General features: G+C 51.9%; 1 protein-coding gene across 1 annotated transcript in view; it reads left to right on the top strand.

The window, feature by feature from the left end:
* Positions 1 to 24,078, top strand: part of COTL1 (coactosin like F-actin binding protein 1) — a 37,548-nt gene extending 13,470 nt beyond the window's left edge. The window contains exons 3-4 of the mRNA XM_028094281.2: positions 8,385 to 8,542; positions 22,790 to 24,078. Coding sequence (XP_027950082.1) covers positions 8,385 to 8,542; positions 22,790 to 22,900 — 269 coding nt within the window. The 3' untranslated portion in view covers positions 22,901 to 24,078. The remainder of the gene's footprint in view (positions 1 to 8,384; positions 8,543 to 22,789) is intronic.
* The last annotated feature ends 1,307 nt before the right edge of the window (positions 24,079 to 25,385 follow it).

Genomic DNA, 25,385 nt, shown 5'->3' with positions numbered 1-25,385 from the left:
TCTTTGATGTTCCCATTCGCCTTGTGACAGCTTGTTGCTAGGGCACTGACTCCATTGTGTAATTACACTTTGTCTTTGTTTGCCAGGCTAGACTGGGTATCTTTTGAGGGTAGGGACTGTGTCTCATTCAGCAAAGTCCCCACCTCACAGATTGTTAGTGTCTGTCAAATGACAGACTGATGGCCGTGGAGGACCCTGCAGCAACATGAATGCAGAGCCAAGCACGACAGAGGAGTTTTGCGCTGGGACAGACACTTCAGTGTCCCCAGGGTGTCCCGCTGCAGGGGCCGGAGACATGGGCTCCGTCTGGGGGAACTAGTTATGGCCTCTGTTCTCTAAGCCAGAAGGTAGAGTCCGGTGTAACACACTGACTTCCATTTAAGGAAGTAAAAGCAACCATTAAAAAAAAAAAAATCTGGTGCCTTGTCATTGGGGGAGAGCCTTCAGCTACCCAGGTAATTTGGGTATCCAGATCAGTCCAGTCCCGGAGGGTCCTACCGAAGTAATCAGCTTGCTTTTCCTCTGGCTATCCTGTACTCCATTTTCTCGTGTTCTCCGGCAAAGTAGGAAGCTGGGTCATTCGCATTTAATGAAAACGCAGTGAGTAAGGAATCACTGGAGAAGTCTCCCGCTTCGAGGAACGGGGTCACCAACATCCACCTGCACACGCACCGTGGCCTCAGATGTGGAGACGGTGTGTGCATCCACGTGCGCACACGCGGTACAGAGCTCGTAAACAAATAAAATCTCCATTCATGCTCTCTGAGCAGTGAACACAGCGGGGTTGTATTCCTAGGATAATGGGCTTTCTTTATTTTTTTTTCTTGTGCTTCGTGTTTTCTAAACATTTTTTGAGTGGGACAGGAGGGGTTTTTTTGTTGTTTGTTTTACCAATCAGGGCAAACAATAAAAATCACCTTGAAAAAGAAAGAGTGAGTAATTGGGGCTTTTCAGGAATGATAGGTCTCCTCCCTTTGAGGGAGGAACTGGGTCCTGTCACCCCCAGGCCTCAGTCCCCTCTCGGGGCACCCACCAAACCCTCTGTCCCCGGAGTGCCAGGGAGAACGCTTAGATTTCCCAGGCCCTGGTCTGTGACTGCTCCCCCCCCCACCCCGTGAGCAGCCCGCTGGGAGGGAGGGCTGCTGCAGCTCTTGTCCACGGTCTCAGCCCCTCGCCCTGGGCAGCAGGATGTTAGAATTCTTTCCCATTTCCTCTCGTCCTCGCTCCAGGGAGCTCACCCGGTAGAAGCTGACAGCTCAGCTTTTTGGTGTGTGGGTTGTTTTCTTCCTTACTGAATCTTGTTTGCATAACTTCTTAGGGAGTCTATATAAGGTAAGGTCAGCTTTAGAGCAAGCTGCAATCATGTCGTGCTCTGGGGCAATTTCCTCCCTGCTTCTCCTTCCCCTTTCTTTTGTCTTGCTCTGAAGCTCACTGTTGGGTGGAAATTATGAAATGAGGTAGTCTCTCTGTCTCTCTGTCGGCCGGCAGATGTGTAGTGGGCCTACTATGTGCCTGGCGCTGGGGGATGTAACAGCGACTGGACAGATATGAAAGGAGCTAAATAGATCCACAGGACATACACCAGAGTGGTTACTTAGGTGGTTAGACCCTTATTTTTGCTTATTTGTACAGATTTGCGGATTATTCTCCACTTTTGTGTTCTGGGTGAAATGAAAAAAAAAATTGTTCAGGGCATTTGTAAACAATTCTCAGGCTCTGGGTTTTGTCCCTTTCCAGCCAGGGCTGGCTTCGAGGAGAGGCAGAGGGAAAGACTAAGGTCCCTTTCGGGAGAAGGTGGGGGTCCTCGGTCCGTGCAGACCTTGCACCAGGGTCACCCTGGTGAGAATGCTGGGTGGCATGGTCAGAATCTGCCTCTCAGTGATGACCTGAGCCGAGGGGGACTTCACATTGGGGTGGGAGGGGTGGGGGAGTCCTTGAGAGCTTGGTGGAGATTCTGTGCCATTCGCAGTTTTGGGGAAAATACGGGGCGGCTCATCCTGGTGGCCACAGTGATTCCAGTGAAGTCTGACTCCTCCTTCTTTCCTTGCTCTCTTCCCACGCCCTGTGTGGTCGTCTCGGTCTTCGCCCCTCCCGCACCCGCCTTGTCCCAAGCGCTTAGCATCACCCCCTGGTCCTCCTGCCGTCCCCTCTCTCGCTTCTGAATCCCTCCTGCTAGTCCAGCCCCAGACAGAGCCGAGGAGGAGGTGGTGAGGGGTAAAGGTGGCCATCGGGAGAGAAGGAAGGGAAACGCAGGGTGGAGAGAAAGGCGTGAAAGGAGAGCCCGAGGCGGGGAGGGGCTGTGGAGGAGAGAGCGCACAGTGACCACAGTGACTATCTGGGTGCTTACTTGGTGCCAGGCCGCGCCTGCAAACGTGGCAGTGGCGGCCTCATGTTGTGTATTAACTTGCTTAGTAAATGAAGGCAAGGACCTTGCAGAGAGAAATAGGACGTGGAACCAGGTGGACACTGTCCGGCGTCTCTCGGTCCTGAGCTGGCCGGGCCGGGGGGCTGTGGGAGCTCTCTCGCACCGCGAGGCCTCACAGACCGCCCAGAAGGTCAAGTTCTTGTGCGAGTGGGACTTATGCACGCCATGTGAGGGCCATCTTCCCATGACTGAGACTCTGGCTGGGTGGCAAGGGGCAGGTGTCCACAGCCCTCCCTCAGGGACGAGGCCTGATGTGCAGTCAGCCTGGCCTCTGAGCTCTCGGCGCTAGCCAGGAGGCAACGGGTGGTGGCACTGACGGTCCTCAAGGATGGCGCTCTTGGCCTTGCTTTGTTGCAGGTTGGCGTCTCCTCCGAGACGGGGCTCTATGTGATCTCGTGATGCATTTGTGACTCCTTGTCAGTGGTGGCTCATGTCTAATGGGCGATCTGGAGGGGTGGGACCCCCGCACCCCATGCCGCGGCTCAGTAGCTCTGTTCCTAAAGACGGCTCTTCTCTTCCTTGGACTGTGGGATTTGAGCCAGGGAGAGTCTTGGGGGAACCATCCTGATGGTCTTTGGTGCTGAGGTACTCAGGAGTCCTGCCTAGATGCCTCTGTGTCTGTAAATTCTGATGTTGAGAAGCCAGGCCATACAGGAAGCTCCTTTTCATGATCACTTCCTCAAAATAAAAGAAGTGTGGGTGGGAAGGAAGGGGGTGGGTTGAACTTGGGGCTCTTCAGCTTTTCTGCCCTTGAGCCCTTCTGTCTCCCCCCTCTCCTGCCAGGGCTTGTGCAGGTTCTCTTCCCCTCCCCTGCTTTCTCTAGGTCAGTGCTTCTCAAGCTTTGAAGGCACCCGATTCCCCCAGGGGCGCGGCTTCCCAGAGCTTGTGAATCAGCAAGTCTGGGGTGGACCCTGAGCAGCCACGTTCCCATGGTTTCCTGGGGGATGCTGACGCTGCTGGTCCGGGGGCCCCTGCTCTGGGAACGGCTCTCAACCGGTGCTCCAGCGGGCAGGGAAAGTGGTGTCTCGCTGCTTACCACGTCAGCATTCTGAGCCTCAGTTTCTTCAGTTGTAAAATGGGCCTGGGAGCAGAGCTGACCGCACAGAGAGCTTGGGATAAAGAAATGTGCCAGCTCGTGTCTGCACTTCGAATGATGCCCGGCAAGTCGTCGGCGCTCCGTAAACGGCTTCTGTTATCCTTAGCATGCTCGTTTGTCTAATCTGCCTGCCACTGTGCTCGGCACCTAGTGGGCCCGCGAGTAGCGCTCGCCAAGCAATGGCTGAAGACTGTGTGCCTGGGAACGCCCCTGCTTTGACGCTCAGAGGAGCGAGTGTAAGTGGGGGGGGGGGGCGCAGAAAGCCAGTGGGGAGGGAGAGGCAGGAAGGCCACGGTTGGGTCTGGCGGGTTGGAGGCACTGAGGCCCCCGGGGCAGTTTTAGCGGAGAGGTGGGGACCCAGGAGCCATGCCCGGCGCGTAGCCTGTTTCCTGTCATCCTCACAGCCGCGTCAGGACTATGCAGTTGGGGGACACTGAGGTTTAGAGCCGCAGGTGCATCTGGTGCAGGTCACAGAGCTGGCATGAAGGTGGGGGAGCTTCTAATGATTTCCGGAACTTGGGCTGTTAACCTGGGTGCTGGGGAGCAGAAGGTGAACGGCTGAGGCGGCAGCCGGTGTAGACAGCTGTGCAGAAGTCTCTATAGAAGGCAGGGAGCTCAGGGGTCTGTCTGTAACCCCACCGGGGTTACCTGGAGCTGCACCCTCAGCTCCTGAGCCTCAGGCTGGAAAGATGTGCCATTGGCCCTCTGGGGACTGAGCGGCACTATGAAGGTGACGGCCGTCTCAAGGACCCACGTCCTCCCAGCCAGATTCCATCATAGTGCGCACACACGGGTGTGCACACACACATGCAGGAGCACGCATTATCCACGTGTACGATGTGGCTTAGCTCTGCCTTTCCGTTGGTACACCCACGTTTTCCTGTGTGTGAGCCGGGTACCAGCAGGAGAAAAGGGAGGGGAGGGCTCTTTGTCACTCAGATGCCATGCTGTGGCCCCGTTTGTCCAGAAGAGGGAAGGTGGCCCAAGTCATGACTAAGGTCAAGAACTTCTCCCTGCACCAGCCGGCTGGAGGTCAGAACAGGCTCAGAGCCTCCTTCAGGGTGAGTGGGATAGAGAGGCTTCAGGTCTGAGTGGGCAGCTGCAACAAGGTCGCTTGGACAAACCGACTTTCCCTTGCAGACTCAGCTGACTTTGCAGGTCGGGCCAAATCTGGGGCCGCAAACATTTGTAAGCATAACGTGACCCTTGGATTTTCAAAAACGTCAGCAATCTCGTTGGCCAAAGCATTGTCAGATAAGCCCCAGCAGCCACCCAGGAAAACTGTCCCTTTGCCATTAGAATGTAAATGACATTGGGGAAGGTCCACGGCTGCCAGGTTCCCCATGCCCTTGCGGGGGGAGGCGGGGGGGGCTGACTCACTTCTTGTGCGTCTGTCTCACACCCGGTCCCAGGCTGGTACGTGGGGCACACGGTTTGCAACTTTCCCACCTGGAGGCTTTGGCCATTGATGGGGCGCTGGGGGTCCAGCAGCGCTCACGGGCACCCAAGCCTCCAGGTTTCCAAGGTGGGGCTGGGAGACACAGAGTGGTTCCCATGGAAACGGGCTGCTGTGCTTTTGCTTGCATTGCCTTGGCATGAGCATGTCGGGAGGCGCCCGACGTGCAGCCCTGCCTCCCCCTCAGATCAAGGCAGCGATTTCATTAAATGCCTGCCACGGCATCTCGGTTTCCTCCACTACGGCTGCTTGGCTGCTCAGAGGAGCGTGCTGGCTTCCCACGCGCAGCTCCGGAACCGGGGGGCCTCCCCCAACGCCGTCCGCACCAGCCTTGCATGGCTGCGTACATTCAGTTCCTCTGTCCCACCACCCTGTTTCCTGTGCTCACTGCCCACCTGGCAGCTCACGGAGACGTTCCCACCGTGGTGGGCCTGGCGGGTTGCACGCTGTTCCTATTTAATCCTTGTGGCTGACTGATGAGGGAGGTGCACAATCACCCCGATTGGGAGACCTCCCAGACATGCATCAGCGGGTGAATGAATGAGGAGAAGGTGGCATATCCATAACCTAGAATATTATTTGGCCATAGAGGGAATGAGGGACTGATGATGCCACAGTTTGGATGAACCTTGCCAATGTGCTGAGTGAAAGAGGGCCACAGATTGTGTGCTTCCATCTATGTGAAATGTCCAGAGTAGGCAGATCCAGAGGCAGAAAGCAGATTAGTGTTGCTTCAGGCTGGGCAGAGGGGCAGGGGAAGGACTATAATGGGTAGGGGTTGGGTGGCACAGCACTGTGAATGTACTCAATGTCACTGAATCGTACCCTGTAAAGTAGTTACAATGGTGAATTTTATGTTTTGTGACTTCTACCTTTTACTGTGACTTTTTCTTTTTTTAGAAAAAAAAAAAAGGACCAAAAAATATCACCCCATTTTACAGATGAGGCAGCTAGCTGAGCCTCCAGGCTTGGAGATTAAGTCAGAGCCCTTGAGGATATAAGAGATGGAGCCCTTGCCCCCACGTGGGAGTCCCTGGACTCCTGCTTCCTTCCCTCCCATGGCCAGTCTGCCACCAAGCCCTGTTGATTTGGCCCGTGAGATGTCCCTGAGACTGTCCTTCTCTGTCCCCACTGACCCCCATGGTCCATTCCCACAACGGGTGTCCACCAGACTCCTGTGGCTGGGTGGGGGCAGTTCCCCCAAGGAAGGGGGCTGGGCAGACACACCCAGGCCACTCAGGCCACGCAGGCCTCGGCTTACCGTCACGTGTCACCTCGGGCACATCCCATGACCTCTGAGCCTCATCTGTCACAGGGTGAAGTGCATGTTGGTGAAGGCAACAGTGCTGTCCCCTCCTCACCCATGGCCCACCTCACAGCATCATTATAAAGACCACCTGAGATGGTAAAACATCAACGTGTTTTATAAACTGTGACTGGGTGATTATGACCTGTTCCCTTTAAGACATCGACGCCGTGGAGCCACCTGGCCTGGACCGTAGGGTCTGAATCAGGAGTCTGTAGGGTCTGAATCAGGAGTCTGTGGTCAGCTGAGAACCATTTTCCTTGGCTTCCCTGGCCACCCATGAGACAGCACCCCTTGTAGGCCAGCATGTGCTCAGGCTCTGATGTCCTAACCAGGCAGCAAACTTGACCGGCTCCAGAAGATCTCCTTTATATGCAGAGGGCGTGGGGCCTTGGGTCTTGGTGTAAACCTATACGCTGTGTGGGATTCAGCAGGGAGGCCCTGGGAAGTCTAAGGAGGAAGAGACCTTGATTTACAAAAAAATGAAAATACAGAAAAGCTCCCATGTGGTCCTTTGACCCATAGCATCAGCATCACCTGGGAGCCACTTAGAAAGTGCAGGCCCCGAGGCCCCATCCGAGGTCTGTGGACTCTGAATGTGCATTTTAACGAGATCCCCAAGTGATTCAGATACACACGAACACTTGAGAAGCACAGCTCTCAGGGGCACCTGGGTGGCTCAGTCGGTTAAGGGTCTGCCTTCGGCTCAGGTCATGGCCCCAGGGTCCTGGGATCGAGCCCCGCACCCGCATCGGGCTCCCTGCTCGGCGGGAAGCCTGCTTCCCCCTCTCCCACTCCCCCTGCTTGTGTTCCCTCTCTCACCATCTCTCTCCGTCAAATAAATAAATAAAATCTTTAAATAAAAAAGAGGCATAGCCCTCCACTCGCTTTGGGGACTGAGAAATCCTAAAGCCAGCAGCTGGATGCCCTTTGAGAATGGAAGAGCTGAGCCGAGCAGCTAGCCAGAGGTGAACACCCTGAAGCCGGTACTGGGTCGCCATCTCCAGTAAGGGACAGTGATGAGCTCTCCCCGATAATCGCAATTAAAATATGGACTATTTAGGAACTAAGCTGAGTAAGGATATATGATTTCCTCAAAGAAAAGCACAGAATGTTGGTGGAAGACAAGAGGGTCTTGATTCAGTGAGGACACAAACTGCCCAGTTCATTCTCAGCTGGGGGCAGTTCTGCCTCCAAAAGGACACGGGGCAATGTCTGGCCACGTTTTTGGTTGTTATAACTGGGGCGCGGGAGATGTGATATTGGCATCTAGTGGGTGGGGGGCCAGGGATGCCGCTCAGCACCCTGCCTTGCCCAGGATAGTCCCCACCACTAAGAGTGATCCAGCCCCAAGAATCAGGAGTGCCAAGGTGGAGAAACCGCAGCTCATCCTAGTGGGAAACACGCACACACACACGGGTCACTCTAAAAACTCAGGACTGTCGCAAATATTTTGGTAATGCATAGCAACGGCGGGCTATCTGAAGGGACAATGATGAAAAAAAGCATGGTAATGAAACAAAAGGTAGATAGATGTGGACCAGTGGAACAAACCCCCTCCCCGCCCAGAGGCCTTTTAATAACAACAGATCTGTAACGTATAACCAACAGGACAGGCCCAGCGGTCCTAGAGCCATACCCCACGCCAAGATCGGGGCTACTCTGTCCCCCCACCCCTCCTCCCCCCTCCCCCCTTAGTTCCCATTCTGAGCGGCACCTCGGGGGTTAAGAGGGCTTGAGGAAGGTTTCACTAAATCAGATCCAGAATCTGAGCCTTCCTTGACCATGTGAGGCATGCAGGGTGGGGTGGGGTGGGGGTGGGGGTGTCTCTGGCTGCTAAGCCTGTGTTTCCATGCCAGTATGGCCTTGAACTGCCCCCACGGCCTTGGGAGTGTCACGTGCCCCTCCGTTCCTAGCTGTGAACTGGGTCTCAGAGCCTGCGGGGCCGTTGCTGGGTTACAGGAGGGGATGTTGGCCAAGGTCAGCGTCAGGCTCCTGCTGTGCTGCTCTGGGAGCATTCTGGCTCACAGCTCCTCCTCAGGAGCAAAGTCTTGGGACATTTTCATTGAGCACCATGCCCTGTTTTTGCTGTTGACGACAGATGATGTCCGGTTGTTCGCCTTCGTGCGCTTCACCACCGGGGATGCCATGAGCAAGAGATCCAAGTTTGCCCTCATCACGTGGATTGGCGAGAATGTCAGTGGGCTGCAGCGAGCCAAAACCGGGACGGACAAGACCCTGGTGAAGGAGGTCGTGCAGGTAATTGGTCTGGGTTCTTCCTGGGTCTGGGGCGGGGGCGGGGGGGGCACGTCCCACAGAGGATCACCATCCCCAGGGACGGGGGGGCTGGGTTTGTCTCCTAGGATGTAAAGCAAACTTCGCCACATCTCTGGACCCCCAGAGCCATGGAGGAAATGTTCCCAGAGTTGTTTGCGGGGCGCGGGCTGTGGGCAGGTAGCCAGGTTTGTGACTGTGACCACCACATAATGGAAACGTGGCAGCTGAGGGCCTGCCTTTGAGATGGGGCAGGTGGTTCATGAAGAAGGGGGCTGGAAGGGTGATCAAAATGGTAGCCACTGTCTACTTGGATCATGGGTGATCGTGGTTGACTTCCAGTGGTGGCCATGAGGACCCAATGGGAGACTTCATGCATGGCCTCTAAGCTGCCTGGCATGCGGTGGGTGCTCAGGAATAATACTTATTCCCCAGTCCTTGCTAGGTTAGTAGGAAGAGGGGTTTTGTCCCTGAGATCCTGAAGTTTTAGTTAGAGAGCTCTCTATTTCCAGGTGTTTCTCTGGTCCAGATGTAACCAAAATTGGTACTGTTGGAAACTTCCAAGGTGGTTCAGGTGGGGCGAGGGCTTGGGGTCACGCCGAGAAGAGAAAATCTGATTTCCAGAAAGATAAACCAGGGGAAAGGGGAGGTGATGGAGAGTTCTCTCCTTACCAAAGGGTTCTCTCTTTTACAAAAGGGTTTCTCAAAGCCCACGATCAGGAGATGATAGCTCACAGGTATGGGCTTGCTTTCTCAGCGGATGACGATATTCTTGAATTGACTACGGTGATGGTTGCACATATCTGTGACTATGTGAAAAACCATTGAATTGTAAAAACCAAAAACAGAACAAACACAAAAATAGGCTATATAGAACATGGTATCGTGGATTGGATCCTGGAACAGAAAAACCGGTGAAATTGGAATGAGTTCTGGAGTTTAGTTAACAGTAATGTTTCAGCGTCAGCTTCTCAGTTGTGACCAACTTAGTGCAGGAACGTAAGATGTTAGCCCTCATGCACATGGAGTGTGGGGTATGTGGGAACTCTCGTACTGTCTCTCCGTAGCTTTTCTGTAAGTCTAAAATTATCCCGCAAATAAAACTTTGACTTAAGAAATAATGTTAGGAAAGAAAAAAGAGTTCTCATCCTTGCATTATCGCGGCCTGTCTTTTCTGTTCTCCCTGCCAGCTCTGGGGGCGAGCGCGTCTCAGCCTGCAAGGCGCGCTCTAGGTGGGCATCCCCCCCGCCACGACTGCCAACCTAATTTCATAAATGATGCGGCTGCAGTCTTTGTAATGAGCGTTTTTCTGGTGGCTGAGTTTGGTGCTATTTGGTATACAAGTGCACCGTTATGTACTAAATGTTCCCCTGGTTGTTGGCCTATTGGGTTGCTTCCCGTTTTTATTTTTATAAATAATGTTCCAACCCACATTTTAATACATACAGTTCCTTTGTCTCTCCCACTGAGTTATTTCTTTAGGATACATTTTCAGGAGGTGGGGTTCCAGAGTTAACGGATGTGAAAATCATTTTTAAAAGGTCTGAGTTGTCAGATGATCTTCTCTGAGCACGTTAGTACCAGGTCTGGGACCCAGTAAGTGTTTATTTAATAAATGTCATTGAGTTCACATCCTAGTGAGCATCACCGGCTAACACTGCTCTGCACCCTGCTCAGCACTGACACCCTTGCTCTGGAAAGCCCCCTACTCAACCCCACGGGCTATTTTTCTCCAGGTCCCTTTGGGGTTTAGTGGTTGCCCAGCTTTCAGGGGTCTCCTTTGTGGCAGGAGAATGAAAAATGACAGAATGCCTGTTCTGTGGCCAAAGGTCACCTGCTGAATTCCACCTTCCACGCGTGTTCCTCTTCTGTTGGCCGGCCCGGACCTGTGTGGCCAGCAGGGGAGGGCGTGTGGGGAGAGAACGCCTGCCAGTGGGGCGGTCTTTTGAATCTTGCAGGGCTCCTTTTTTCTTTCCATTTAAAAAATTGTGGTAAAATGCAGTAACATAAAATTGCTCATTTTGCCCATTTTAAAGCATATGACTCAGTGGTGTTAAAGCACATTCACTGTTGGGCAACCACCATCCCTGTCTAGTTCCAGAACTCTTCCGTCACCTCCAAAGGAAACCCCGTCCCCATGAGCAGGCTACAGAGTTCCTTTCAGGTCTAGAACTCGGCTCAGTTTGGTTGAGTGAGCCAGGGGCCGAGGGTGATTTTTCGGGAAATAGAATTCTTCGGTGTGAAGTTTCACTTGGAACTGTTGGTCATAATCCATTTGTTTGCGAGCTCAAAGACCTTGAAGCAGAAAGGGGAATTGCCTGGCTCTCTAAACTGGGAAGTGCAGGGTTTCCGGCCTTCAGGTGTGGCTGGATCCAGGGGTCCAGCAGTAGCTTCCTCTCATCTCTCTTTTCTCTGGGTTTGGCCTCAGGTGGCCTCTGTACAGCAGCAACGGGCCAGGCTAGGGTGCTTCTTCTGGGTCTTGATCCCAGGGGAAGAGGGAGCCCTCAGTGTCAATCATTCCCTTAAAAGGACCCTGATTGGCTCAACTTAGGTCACATGCACATCCCAGGGCTTCATGATTGGCAGCTCAGGCATGTTCCCAGGTGTTAAAGGAATGCTGGTAGATGGAAAGACCCCCTTGTCCACTGTGGTGGGGGAGCTGGGATGCCCTCTCGAACTGCAGGTGCAGTGTAACATTTTGACCATTACCTTTTGCCTTTTTCACTTCTGCGTTTAAAAGGGTTTATTATCTGAAGCTATCACAATACCTCACATTTATGCTACAGTTGCAAATACAGCCATTTAAGTTACAAAGGGTCAATTATGCTGGCACAATGTGTCTTTCCACAGTCACTAAAATCCCGCTGATCCTGGCGCACCAGCCAGTTTCCCCTCTGTTTAATAGGGACTCAGAACAGATGTTCTCTAAGGGACCTTCCCAATGGGCCATTCTGGATTCTGTGTCTTGTGGACTGTGGCACTTCTCCACATGCCTCTTGCCATGAAGTCCATGTGAAAAATAAGTGGATTGACTATAAGATTGCTGATAAACCCTTGGGTTTTATTGTAATGAAAGTAATAGACCCACATCCTTGTACTTTGCCTGAAATGTAGACAATGTAAAAGGACATAAGAGACGCTAGAATCAAGAAAGGCTGATCTTTGCGCCCCGTGCCTGGCCATGGCCAAATCTCTTTCCTTCCCGGGCTGTAGTTTCCTTACTTAGAAAATGAAGAGTTGAGTGGGTTGACTTGCTAGGTCCCGTTCCGCTTTGAAACATTTTCATTTAAAAAGTGTGGCACTTTGTTTAGGGCATCATTCCTTTAAAGGAACCTCATTTTACTGTGTTGGGCAGAGGGGCATTGCAGTGCTGTGGTCTGCAGTGGAGCTCTTTGAACCAGATGGTGTGGGCTCAGATTTCAGCTCCAGCACTTGCTGTGCAGCCTTGGGTGCGTTGCTTACCTTCTCTGGGCCTCAGTCGTCTGAAGTCCAAAACAGGGGTAATACAGTATCTGACTCTTAGGGTTGAGCAAATAGAGGGCAATGCTTAGAAGCATGTCTGGGAAAGACCTGGCTGTGGTGGCTGCTTATTCCTAGCTTCCCCCTTTTTGACAAGACCCGTGAGGCACAGCTTTCTATCCTCCTCATGCATTATTTCCGTAGAAGATGCTCAGTCTGAGGCTGAGCCACATTGCCTCATTGTCCTGCACATGGCTCGGACCAGAGTCCCCGCCATCAGCAGCACCAGAGGTCCCGCCCGGCCTTGCCCACCCTTGCCGGTGCTGACGTCAGCCAGTTCATCCCTCCCCCGGAGCCTGCTGCGTAGGTGCATTAACAGGTGGGGAAACTGGGCCCAGGGCAGTGCTAGGACTTGCCCCAAAGCCCTGGCTCGCAAGCAGCAGACCCAGGCCGGAGCAGAGAGGAGTTCAAAATCAGCAGGTTTGACCTGGGGTCTCTAGTCTGTGCTCAGTGCCAGGCTGAGAAACTGAGACAGGTCTGTGCCCAGGGGAAAGCGAGCGAGACAAAACAAGACAGGCTCCCGGGCAAGTCGGACTGGACGGTGGTGACTCCCGGACTGGGGTCGGAGGGCTCGGCCGGACGGACAGCATGCCTGGCTGCCCCGCCCCGGCTGTCGTCTGCCACACAGAAGGGCCCGGCTGGTGCCGGGGACAGAACACCCGGGCCATTGTCCGGCGCCTGTGCGGGATTACGGGGACAAGGCAGGCCCCACTGTCAGGGGCCTGCTGTCCGGGTTGGCCCAGGCTGGCTTGATTTAGAGCAGACTCAGTCTGTGATGCATCGTGCTTGCCTTGCAGAATGGCTTTATTCATGTGATCCTTTCATTTATTTGTTTATTTATTTTAAAGATTTTATTTATTTATTTGACAGAGACACAGTAAGAGAGGGAACACAAGCAGGGGGAACAGGAGGGGGAGAAGCAGGCTTCCCGCTGAGCAGGGAGCCCGATGCGGGGCTCGATCCCAGGACCCTGGGACCATGACCTGAGCCGAAGGCAGACATTTGACTGAGCCACCCAGGCGCCCCCCTTTTATTTATTTTTTAACATCCTATAAATGTTCATGGCGTGGAGTGACAAAGGTCCATCTCCGCTTTCAGCCTTGGGAAAGTAGGGCAGTCCTGTGCCCCCAAGGAGCAGTGAGGACCGCATCTGTGTACCCCTGTGCTAATAACATGCCTAATGATGGTTTTATTGTGTTCCGCTGTGTGCTTGGCATTTTGAAGGACTTTCCCCATATTGAAATCATTAATTTTTTGCCACAAGCCTGGTTCTTTCCCTCTCCCCATTTTATAGATGAGGGACTGGGGGCCCAGGGAAGCCGAGTCACTTGCTCAGGGTCCCCAGTGCCTGGACATGGTGGAGCCCTGCTTGGCGCCCAGACCGCCTGGCCCCAGAGCCCCGATGCAGTCACCTGGCCCTGCTGCCCGTTTCCAAAGTCCTCAGCACCAAGAAAATGTTCTGAGGCCACATGCGGTTTGGAAACCCTACTTCTGTCGATTTGCATGGCCCATTAAAGGCTCTGAGAAGTTGTGCGGGAAATAAACCTCTTAGATTTATTTTTAAACTTAGTCTTCTTGATGGTAGAGCCTTTAAAATAAAAACTGGAAACGGAATATCATTGCTCAGCACTTGTTTGAAAAAAAAATAATGCTGCTGTGTCAAATGGGAAAGAGCATGGGCTTAAGGGGATATGAGACCCAAGTTGATATTCCAGCTCCGTCAACTCTTTGCTTCAGGACCTCAGGCAAGTAACTTTGTCTTTCGAATCTGTGAAAAAGATGTTATAAAAAAGAGAATGTAAATTTCCGTGGTGCTGTTGGAAGGATTAAAGAACTGCAAAGGGAAAAGGGTTTCTCTATTTTGGTGACCCATGAACTTCTATTCATCCTTCAAAACCTTCCTTCTTTATGCCATTCTCCTACCAGCCTCCATCAGAATTAATTGCTCCTTCCTCTGTGTTTCTACTATGATCCCATGAATTATAGATTCCATGAATTATAAATAAATGACCCTAGATGGTAATCTTGAGGGCAGGGACCATGGCAACGTTATTACAGAGCTAGGAAAACAGGTGTTAAAAAGTGAAGAAACAAATCTGTTCACACAGGCCTCAGACCGTGTCTTACTTTTTGCATATTCCTAGAACAGAGGAAGAACATTCCTAAATGTTCAATAACTGGTCTCAGGATTGCATTAAATTGTGGAAGCCAGTTACACTCAGGGAGGGAATTGGGGGTGGACTGGAATTTCCAAACACTCTGCTTTTGTTTCCGTAGCAAGCAGAGGTGCGAGCTGGCGGGGTCGGCCGGGAGAACCCACACTCGTCCGTGTCATGAGATTTATGGGGCTGCTGCCGCCCTCACTCTGGGGACCCGGCTCTCTGGGGACCGACTGTGGCTGCTTCAAGGCTCTCCAGACGGTGTCAGCTGTTTGTTTTCATGGAATGTTGATGCTTCTTCAGGCTCGTGGTTTTATGGAAAGGCCCTTTATTCTCCGAACCAGAAAGGGCCTTCTGTGCTCATGCATTTCACCTGGGCCTGGGCTCAGGCAAAAGGGGGCTTTTTGTTGCTTGTGTCCTATGTTTAAGACACAAACGACCTGATCAGAAATACAAAGCCCCAAGCAGCCTGTGAAGGGCGGTGTGGGTATCACGGATGGGGGCCAGGCTTAGTCATCATGGACCAGGTGCTGTTACTACCCCCATTACTCAGATGTGGAGGCTGAGGCTCGGATGCATGCGTCCTTGAGCCAAGGCAGAAGCAGCTGATGGAGGATCAGAGGCCACTTTCACGGTGGGGAGCCATGGGACCTAGTCTGTGCTCCTGCTACCAAGAAGTTACAGCTCTTAGGAGAGAGAGGAGGATGCCCCACATCCTGAGCGTGGCACATAACTGGCCGGTGCTTGCATAAGCCAAGAGCTCTGCCTGGCGGACTGGGGCCTGGGTGCCCCTCGCTAAGCCCCAGATGGGTCCCAGCCCTCGGCCAGCCGGTGGTGGCACGGCCACTGGCATACGGTTTCCCCACAGCAGGGACCTAGCTAGAACACGGGGAGGTCTTCACCAAAGGAGCCCAGAGCACTGAGACCAGTCCCCTCCTCTTCACGGGTGACATGAATGTATCCCACGATCTTGTTGGGCTGGAGTTGCCTGTGCTTTTTGCAGCTTGTGTCCTTTGGATTTTTCCTGTTTCTTGTCCCTTCTGTGGACCACACCTCACTTTTGTAAAGACCTTGGCATGGGCTTCATTGTGGGGTCCAGGCCCAGCCCACCACTCAGCAGGTGTCACCTTTTGCTGACTACTTACTTTGTTTCCCTGAACTTGAGCTTCCTCCTCTGAAAAATTGGGATGATAATATCTAACTCATGGGATTATAAAAATTAAATAAAATATGGCATAAAATTCCTGATGTATATGAAGTGTTCGGTGCAGATACTATTTACTTATTCAAGTTTTGTTGAAATGGGGAAACAATCTGGTGTTTACTGACAATGAACATCTGTGAGTATATATTATAATTACAAAAAAAAAAAAAGTCTGTTGAATTATTTCCTGGGAAAAATTCTCCAAGTGGGTGTGGCTGAGAAGAAAGGCTGGGCACAATTTTGACCAGGCGGAAATTGAAAACGTCAGCCTGGATTTAACTGTGCTTGTCAGTCGATCAATAGCAGGGGCTCTGGGTTAAGAAGGCTTCTGATGCTGGGGCACCTGGGTGGCTCAGTCGTTAAGCGTCTGCCTTTAGCTCGGGTTGTGATCCCAGAGTCCTAGGATCGAGCCCCGCATCAGGCTCCCTGTTCGGCGGCAGGCCTGCTTCTCCCTCTCCCACTCCCCCTGCTTGTGTTCCCTCTCTCACTGTCTCTCTTTCTGTCAGATAAGTAAGTAAAATCTTAAAAAAAAAAAAAGAAGGCTTCTGATGCTAAGTCTGGACTTGTGAGAAAAGTGCCCTGATTGATGATGATGTCTGCTGTGGATGCAGGAGGAGTAAAGCATGTTTCCCACATTCCTGCCATTCCACATCTAGATGTAGCCATAGTCAGACATCAGCAGAGGGGTGTCGGGGCTTCTGTAGATGTCCACGGTCAGGAGAGCAGGGGTCAGACTCCAGGCAGTCACCCAAATGATGAAGAGGTAGGTGGCCCTGCAGGGGTCAGGATTCGAGGCATATGGACAACTGCCCCTGTTTGGTGTTGGCCCAACCCTATGCACAGCATGCTCCAAGATGTCGTGCCTCCTTGCCACCTGCTTTGGAAGATTGGACAATTCCCTGGTGCCCCCCTGAAATGTGACCGAATGCCTCTCCCTTGTCCTCTGTTTTCTCCCTAGTGAAGTAGGGTCATGTCATTCATGAGCTGTGTGGGTGACGCAGGGGCCTTTGTTCCCGAATCTGCCAAACACTAGACGGTGCCATTTTGCTATTTGTTTTTTCCCTTTTCTATGATGACTCATGCCTGTTACAAGAACCTGTTCTTTTTGAGTAAATTACACCTTGCTGGAAGGATTTTGAAAACCTGGGTCTTTGAAGCCCATTAGAATGATTGTAGGAGGTCAAGTGTGGGGGGCCCAGGAGGGGTTGGCAGCTGAACACCCAGCGGGCTTGGCGCTGTGCATTTTCATCTTGCACTTGTTTCTCGGAGGTGTCCTTTCTCCTAGCATGATGTAGGCTGCAGGACACTGACTGCTTTCCTTAGCATACTGAGGTCTTTGGCTTATAATTAATCTTCACCCACTTGGGGAAAAGATACATTATTGCGGCCAGCATGTGTCTTGTCCACCCCCTGCCCCAGCTCACACACATTGGAGGAGAGATTCTATTGCCCACACTTCTCTGCAGGGGTTGGGGATGGACCTGAAGCTAGTACACGTCTTCCCTTTGAAAGCCAGTCTCTGATCCTATAGTTGACTTTCCTGTGCCAGTTTTCCCCACTGCCTCAGATTCTGGCACCTGAGGTGGAATTGTGCCCCATGTGCTCCAGGGGCTCAGGTGCAAAGCCACAGATGGCTGGTGGGAAGGTGCCAGGAGAAGCTGTTGTGTCTCCCTCTTCTATCACGGAGATAGAGACCAGGGCCCAGAGCCATTGACTGCTTCCCTCGAGGCGTTTTAGAGCCCCCCTGGTTCTCTTCCTGTGCTCTCAGACTCTCAAAGAGAGCCCGAAGCACCAGACTTCTGCCTTCCCAGGACCTAGGAGAATGTCTGGTATACAACAGGTGCTTACTAAGCATGTGTTTGCTGGAAGAATGCATGACATTAGTTCTCCTTCTCTTTGGATGCAATGAAAGTCACCTCTCTTCCCTCGTCCCACTTTGTAGAAACGTGCATTGCTGACATCACAAACTTAACTGCCAAAGACTCCACACTCGGTTTCTCTTCCCAGACCTTTCTCTGCACCCACATTCTCTGCATAGGTTACTGACCCACCCTAGTCCTAGTGTTCTGGGTAGGATACCCGACGCTTCTACCCCAACAGGCTTCCTGCCTATCCTGTGGCTAACCCTGTGCCCAGCTTTTGGGTGTGCAGCTGGATTTGCTGTCTTCTCTCTGCAAGAGCCGGGAGATGCCGATGTTGCTGCCTTGGTTATGCTAAGGAATCGCCTGGACTTTCCTTCATTAAAATAAATGGCAGGGATGAAGAAACCATTGTGGGTGAGAGAAGAGGAACCAGCTGCTCCCTGTGCCTTCACTCTTGAGTGTTTCAGGAAACTTTCCATCTCAGATTCCCCTGACAATCTTGAGAACAAAGGTGAACCCAGGATCACTTAAAATATCACCTCCTCATTCTTGGGAACCCTCATCGAGTGTCCAAACCTTATGCACACTCATCAATCAGCTCCTCCTGACAGCCCCAGGATGTAGGTCTTATTGTCCTCATTTGCACATGAGGAGACTGAGTTGTGGGGGTGGAGTGTGGGGGTGGTGGAGTGTGGGGGGTGGAGGGGTAGTAAGTCCCAGGGTGGCAGGGGAGAATACCCTGGGGAGGGCCAGCTGCCTGAGATGCAAATGAGATGCAAATGGACAACTGTTCCTGTTTGTGTTTGGACCAAACCCACGCCCAGCACACTTCAGGACTGAAGCTGGGGTTTAAACCCAGGCAGTTGGGAGCCATTTAAAAGTGAGATGGTTTAGGGGCACCTGGGTGGCTCAGTCAGTGAAGTGCCCAACTCTTGATCTTAGCTCAGGTATCGATCTCAGGTTGTGAGTTCAAGCCCCACATTGGACTCCACACTGGGTGTGGAGCCTACTTAAAAAAAAAAAAAAAGTTGGGGCACCTGGGTGGCTCAGTTGGTTAAATGTCTGCCTTGGGCTCAGGTCCTGGGATCGAGCCCCGCATGGGGTTCCCTGCTCAGCAGGGAGCCTGCTTCTCCCTCTCCCTCTGCCTGCCACTACCCCTGCTTGCGTGCTCTCTCTCTCTCTCTCTCTGTCAAATAAATAAATAAACAAAATCTTAAAAAAAAAGTGAGATGGTTTAAAACGAAAGACAGGCAAATATTTAAGCACTTTTTAAACCAGCCTCACAAATAGATTCTGGACTAAGTACAGAGCCTGGTTCTAACCTGTCCTTCTCTAGAGTTGTCTTCCTAGGGACAGACCATTGGAAGCTTCTAACGGAAGCAATGTCTGTCTTACATCTTTGAAATATGAACATATATGCACTTGAGAAAAGTCACAGGGACAAATGTGTCCTGAACTTGGTATTGCATGTCTCCAGGCCATCCTGGAGTCAGGTTTAGACGCATGGGCCTCTTCCATGGAAAAGAGGGAGGAGTGACCCTTTCTGGAAGCTATCAGCCAGGGACAGAGTGTTCCTAGATATGACAGAGAAGATCTTTCTAGAACCACAGGTGACTTTGCCTCCAGAGCGGCACCTTTTGCTTTGGGAAGCCATTGCCATGTGGCTTTGGTGGCCTTGAGGGTATGACAGAGGCTGTGGTGGGAGGGAGGGGCGGTCTGGAGCAGAGGAAGGGAGAGGACAGAACAGACCAGGGTCAGAACCTGCCCCACGGGGCCGCTGCCATGAGCTGCTGTGTGCCCCGGGAGGAATGCCTCTCTTGCTGCTTTTCAGTCAAATGAGGGGGTGAATGTCAGAGTTTTAAGGGCTTTTTTTTTTTTAAGTTCTGGATCAAGATATGGCACATTTCCAGGCCTCCAAAAGCTCCCCCTCCTCTACTCATATCAGCTGAGCTATTTTATGATTAATGATTCTCCTTGACTGAGCACATTATTCTTTCAGACTCTTTCCTGTTCTGTCTAGACCCGCCCTGTCACCAGCCACACGTGGCTGGTCAGCACTTGATGTTTGGCCCGTCTGCACTGCTTTGTGCCGTACGTGGTAAAATGTGCACTGGGTTTCGAAAACTTCCTACGCAGAAAAGAACGTGGAAGGTCCCATTAATGATTTTGTATGTTGGTTACATGTTAAAATGGCAGCATTTTGGATCTGTAAAGTTAGATAAAAATCCTATGAAAATTGATATCACCAGGTTCTTTTTTACTTTTTTCACCGTGGTTGCTAGAAAATGAAAAATTCCCTATGTGTTAGCACTGCTCTGGGCCCTGTCTCCTTCTGACAACTGCGGCCTTCAGTGTTACCTGCCTCTGCCCTGTAGGCATTTGGTGACAGGGGGAAGGTGCTAGGGACAGTGGTTAAGGGTAGAGGTGTGAGCAAAGGGGGGTGGTGGTCATGCCCTGCTCAGATGTGCTCTTTGTGGTTCTCAGCTGTGGGCTAGTCCTTAGGTAGGCTCCTTCCTGTCTGGTGTGTTGCTCCCAGGTTGGGTTTCCGGCTGCCTACAGAGCTGGTTTTGCTGTTTCTGCCTCTTTTTGAAATGTCACAATGAAGCCCACTCCCTGGGGGCACTGGTGTTCACCCTGCCAAGTGGAAGGTACCTTCTGAGGATTGCTGGAAGGAACCGAGATGGGGAAGGGAGAGGTCGAGGTTGAGCTGGGTTTTGGCTGACTCAGACCTTTTGGGGACTTTTTGTAGCATCCACACCCTGAGGGGAAGTGTCAGTTCACCTTCGAAGCCTCTGGGGGTGCTGAGCATCCTGTGTGGGGGAGGCCCCTCCCCATGTCTCCACCCCCTCCCACTCCTTTGGCCCCCTGGAGGGCAGATGCTGCTCCCATAGTGCAAGCAGGTGAGGTTGCCTCTCTGTGTACTTTTTTTGATATAATCATTTTTTACCTCACCTTTTGGTTTTTAAATCATGTCTCTGGTATCTAGCATAGAGTTTGGGGGGTTGTTTTTTGATAGTCTAAGACATAGCTGTTTTAGGGGGCAATTTTGCTCATTTACATTTATTATGTTACGTTTTTATTAGATTCTGTTATTCTGGATTGCTCCTTATTTTGGCTGTGATTTGATTTCCCATATGCTCGTGGTTTTCAGCTGGACTCTGCATAGCTCCGTGCACAGTTTCACTGCAGATTTCTTAGTGCCTTATCAAACTTCTTGTTAATCTAAATCTCCTAATGGCTAACAGACATGAGCAGGAGTGTTCTTACTTCTTTTGTCTCCATATATAGCTATCACACGGCAGGGGAACTTTGCACTTCCTGCTAGAGGCATCTCGAGCTGTTCGCTTCCTCCTCCTCTGCTCTCTGCCCCTCCCCCCACCGCCACTGGGGCTCAGGTTGAGAAACACGTTAATTCTCGGTTCCCCTTCCTGGCGCATACGTCCAACTTGTGTTCACTCACTATACTGAAGACAGACACCGATGCTTAAAAGCACAGGATGGTGGATGGGAATAGAAAGGGTCGGAAGGATGTTTAGTCATTCTGGGCTAGTTACACAATCTCTTCAAGGCCAACCCCGTGGGTCTTATCTTAAAAAAAAAAAAAAAGCTAATATACTGAGGGAGGATTAAATGAGAAGATGTATGAGGCTGCACCTGGCACATATTAGTTGCTTGACAAATATTAACCTTCCCCTCTCCCCTCCCTGTTAGTATCTTAGTGGCTTGGTATGGCAAACGGTTTGTCTTTATACTGTGAAACTTGACCTTGAGTGTTCTCTTGGTTTACTCATTCTTCTTGGAGGCATGGTGACTTTGTGTGTGTGTGTGTGTGTGTTTTTTAATTGAAGTGAAATTCACATAACATAAAATTAGCCATTTTATTTTATTTTATTTATTTTTTAAAAATTTTATTTATTTATTTGACAGAGAGACACAGCCAGAGAGGGAACACAAGCAGGGGGAGTGGGAGAGGGAGAAGCAGGCTTCCCGCCGAGCGGGGAGCCCGATGCGGGGCTCGATCCCAGAACCCTGGGATCACGACCTGGGCCGAAGGCAGACGCTTAACGACTGAGCCACCCAGGCGCCCCAAATTAGCCATTTTAAATTATATGATTCATTGGCCTTTGGTACATTCACAGTGTTGTGCAACCACCTTCCCAAACATTTTCATCCCCCCTCCCCAGGAGAAACCCCGTCCTCATTAGAACTCACCCCCTATTCCCCATCCAGTCCCTGGAAACCACAAATCTACTTCCTGTCCCTGTGGATTTACCTTTTCCAGACATTTCATATAAATGGAATCATACAGTACGTGGTCTTATGTCTGGCTTCTTTCACTCAGCACAATGGTCTTGAGACTCATCCATGATATTGTGTATCAACACCTCATTCCTTTTTATGGCTGAGTAATATTCCATCGTGTGGACAGACCATAATTTATTGACCCGCTCTTCTGTCCACAGACATCTGGGTGGTTTCCACTTTTGGGCTGTTATGAATAATGCCCCTGTGAATATTCATGTACAAGTGTTTGTGGGGATGTGTGCTTTCATTTCCCTTGCGTAGATCTCTAGGGGCAGAGTTGCTGGGTCATCTTAAAGGGTTTTAAGAATTAAGTTTGCCAATGTATGACTGTGTCTGGTACCCATAGGTGCTTAATAAAAGGTGGTCATTGTTTACACTATTTCCTTGTGGATTTCGTGTGTGTGTGTGTGTGTGTGTGTGTGTATGGATGATTTTCTGACCTTCAGACTTGTTATTCGTATTTTCGTAAATTTCTGTGTTTTCTTCTCTTTCACCATTCTTGTTTGGTGAAGTCTCGTGATCCACATATCAAAATAACTGTTGATTCTCCGTGGCTCGGAGTTCTCAGATAAGCCAGATCACCTCCCTCACACGTTCACGCCACAGGCATTTATTGAGTACCTCACATGGGCCAGGCCCGTGGGGACTTATCGTTGAAGTCTGTGTGCTCTGAGGGCGGACAGTGGCTGCACCGGTTCAGCTCATCACTGTGGCTGAAACCCACCTTGGTGCAAATGTTCACACCATGGAAATGAGCACAAGCTTCCGTTCAGGACTCGCCCCCACCCCTTGTTTTGGACAGCCTGATATTAAACCCTTCCCAGCACACCAGCCTGTTTTCCAAGCCCCTCTCCTATTATTCTGACAGGTTGGTCTTTCACAGACCAGGAAACTAAGGCACAGAGAGTTGAAGGAACTTGCCCAAGGTCACAAAGCCAGAAAATGACAGCGCCAGCATTCGAACCCGGTCTGACCTTGGTCGGGACTACACCGTACCCTGACTTCACCATTTCCTGATCTCCAGTCACGGTTTTTCCTCTTCTTGCCAAACCACGCTGCCACCAAATTTTCATTTTGATCGTTTCTTAGTATTTTGGGTGCCAGGACTTTCTGGTGTGTTTTCTGAGCAACACTTTGAATCTGTCCCTTCACGGGAACTCTGTGTTTTATTTTGTTCTTGCAGAATTTTGCTAAAGAGTTTGTGATCAGCGATCGGAAGGAGCTGGAGGAAGATTTCATCAAGAGTGAGCTCAAGAAGGCGGGGGGCGCCAATTACGACGCACAGACGGAGTAACCCCAGCCCTTCCCCTGCCCCTTGCAATGTCATCCGCCTGCTCCCCGGGGAAGGGGACCGCGGCCTCAGCCACCAGCCCGCCAGCCCACCAGGGACAGGAGACGCCGTGCGAGGCCATGCGCGCCACCCTGTCTGCGGCTCATCTCCCCTTCCCTGCTTCCCTCCTGAGCCCCCCTGCGCCCTATCTCCCGAAGCTCATGGAACATCTTTCTTTCATCTCTTTTTCCTTTTCCGCCTCTTGCTTGTTCTAAGGAAAAATCATTTTGATGCCAAGGCCACACACATCACCAAGATCTGAGGCTCCTGTGGTGACCCCTTTTTCTGGCATTCTCTTACACTGCATCCCGCCTGGCCTCTCCCGCCACCAGCTCGTGTTGCCTGGGGGTCTGGGCCACCGTCTGGTGACCGTGGTGCCCGCCTGCTTGGTGGAGGAGGCCGCTGTGCCCGTTGGGGGGCCACCTTCGCCGGCACACACGTCGATCCCATGCATCAGGCTCAGACCACCCCCACCCCCGAGTGTGCTCTGGGGTCCCTCACCCCCTGATTCAGAGTTGCCTAAGCTACGCATCCGTCCGATGGGGATGGTGCTCGGCAGTGAGACACTCAGGCCTGACTCCGACCCAACGGAAGAGAGAAAATTTGCCTTAACAGTTGCCCAGCTGCGGCTTGGGCACACGGTCTGGAGTGGCTCATTCCTACCCTTGGGCTTGAGGTCTCATCGTGGCATGGAGTGGGGGCATGGGGCCGAGGCCAGCGGGGACGAGGAGTCTTTCAGAGTTCCCTTCAGGGGCTCCCCCAGTGAGGACGCCTGGGAGGGAGGCCAGGGTGCACGGCGGGAATTCAGGTAGAACTGGGGGCTGATTCCTTGCTTTCGGGGTGGCCCTCTGTGCCGGGGGTGGGGGCAGCTCTGCCACTAAGCAGGTCCCCGCCCTCGTGGCACGAGAAGGTCTGTGGTGTTCCTCCCGGGTGGACACCACGCGTTCAAAAGGATTTTTTTTTTTTTCCAGAGAAAGATGAGATTGGCTTGGTTCTTCATGAGCACAGTTTGTGTTGTTCTTTTTCTTCTTTTCCTTGCTCATTTCATTTGGGGGTAGGAAATCTGTGCTGTCTTGGGGTCGTGAAGAACATCTGCCCTCAAACAGTTTACAGAAATAAATTTTTTTTTGTTTTTCAAAAAACAGGTTTGTCTGGCGTCTGTGAAGATGCTGCTTTCTTGACTGAGCGCACGAAGGCCGTTGTCATATTCAAATCTAACAGACATTCGTGGCACCATTAGGGGCGAGGCACATTCATATTCTGTTGCTTATTTAATTTTTCACAACAACCTGAAGAAAAGGGTGCCGCTTGTGTCCCTGTTTTATGGAAACTGAGGCTCACTCAGACAGAGTGAGTCTCCTGAGGCTGCCCAGCTAGCAAGTGCAGAGCTGGGATTCGAACCCAGGTCTCCCCGTGCCCCTGGTGCTGTAGCTGGGATGGTGACGGGGTGCGGGACTGTGGGATCTCCTGAGTGGCTAGAATCCTCCACTCCATCTTCAGGAAAAGCTGAGAGAAAGCCGCTTTTCAGAGGTTGTTCTAGAGCTCAGAGGCTGGACTTGCAGCACTCCAGCCCCGGTGGAAACCCAGAATCAGGCTGGAGGAGTCTCAGACATACGGACGACCGGGTGTGAGGAGCTGAGTGTGGGGTGGGGACGGGGCAGAGCCTGAAATCAGAGTGGGAAGGAGCCCTGCCAGGTGTGGGCGAGGCCGCCCTCCAGCCCGCCCCCAGCCATGATTGGGGGCCAATACCTCCCCCTCCCTCTGCTTGCAGCTCTGTGGCTTCAGGCAAGTGAGTTAACCTCTCTGGGCCTCGGGTTTCTCATCTGCAAAATCAGCAGCAATGGTACCTGCTGGGATGGGTTGCAAGGCCCAAGGGGCAACAAGGATCAGGAAGATGTCCTGCAGGGGCTCGGGTCTCCTTACGTCAGGCCCACCACTAGGTCTTAGCTCTGCGTGCCCCAGATTTTTCCTACACCCAGAACAGAGGGAGCCAAACTAGGTCTCCGGCTTTGTAGCATGTGGGTTTTAGCTCTGGTCAGAGAACTTGGGACGATTACAGATAAGGATAAGCCCCTTCTGGAAGAAAAGCCAGGCTCTGGGAGGGAACATTGTAAAGACACTGGGCTTGGTCAGAGGCATCAAGGAGGGCTTCCCTGAGGAGGTGACACCACCGGGGAACTGAAGGAGAGGAGCAGTGAGGTGGGCAAAGGGGGTGGGGGTGGGGGGACAAGGGAAGTGTGGACAAAGGCTCCATGGGGATGTTTGCTCCGGGCAAGAGCAAAGAAGGTGAAGCTGGGTTTATGTGTCAAGGAGCTGGGTTTGAATCTAAAGTAGCAGCTCAGGCCTTTGCTGGGATTTCAGAGGGCACCTGATGGGATTGTGAGGTCTTTGAGGGCAGAGCGGCCCTGCCTCTACATGTCTTTATCCCTATAACCAGCACCAGGTATCG

Source organism: Eumetopias jubatus, unplaced genomic scaffold, assembly GCF_037043125.1.
Source record: "Eumetopias jubatus isolate StellerSeaLion01/CBP00866 unplaced genomic scaffold, mEumJub1_p1.0 scaffold_10, whole genome shotgun sequence".
NCBI lineage: Eukaryota > Metazoa > Chordata > Mammalia > Carnivora > Otariidae > Eumetopias > Eumetopias jubatus.
This window is presented reverse-complemented; position numbering and strand designations above follow the sequence as displayed.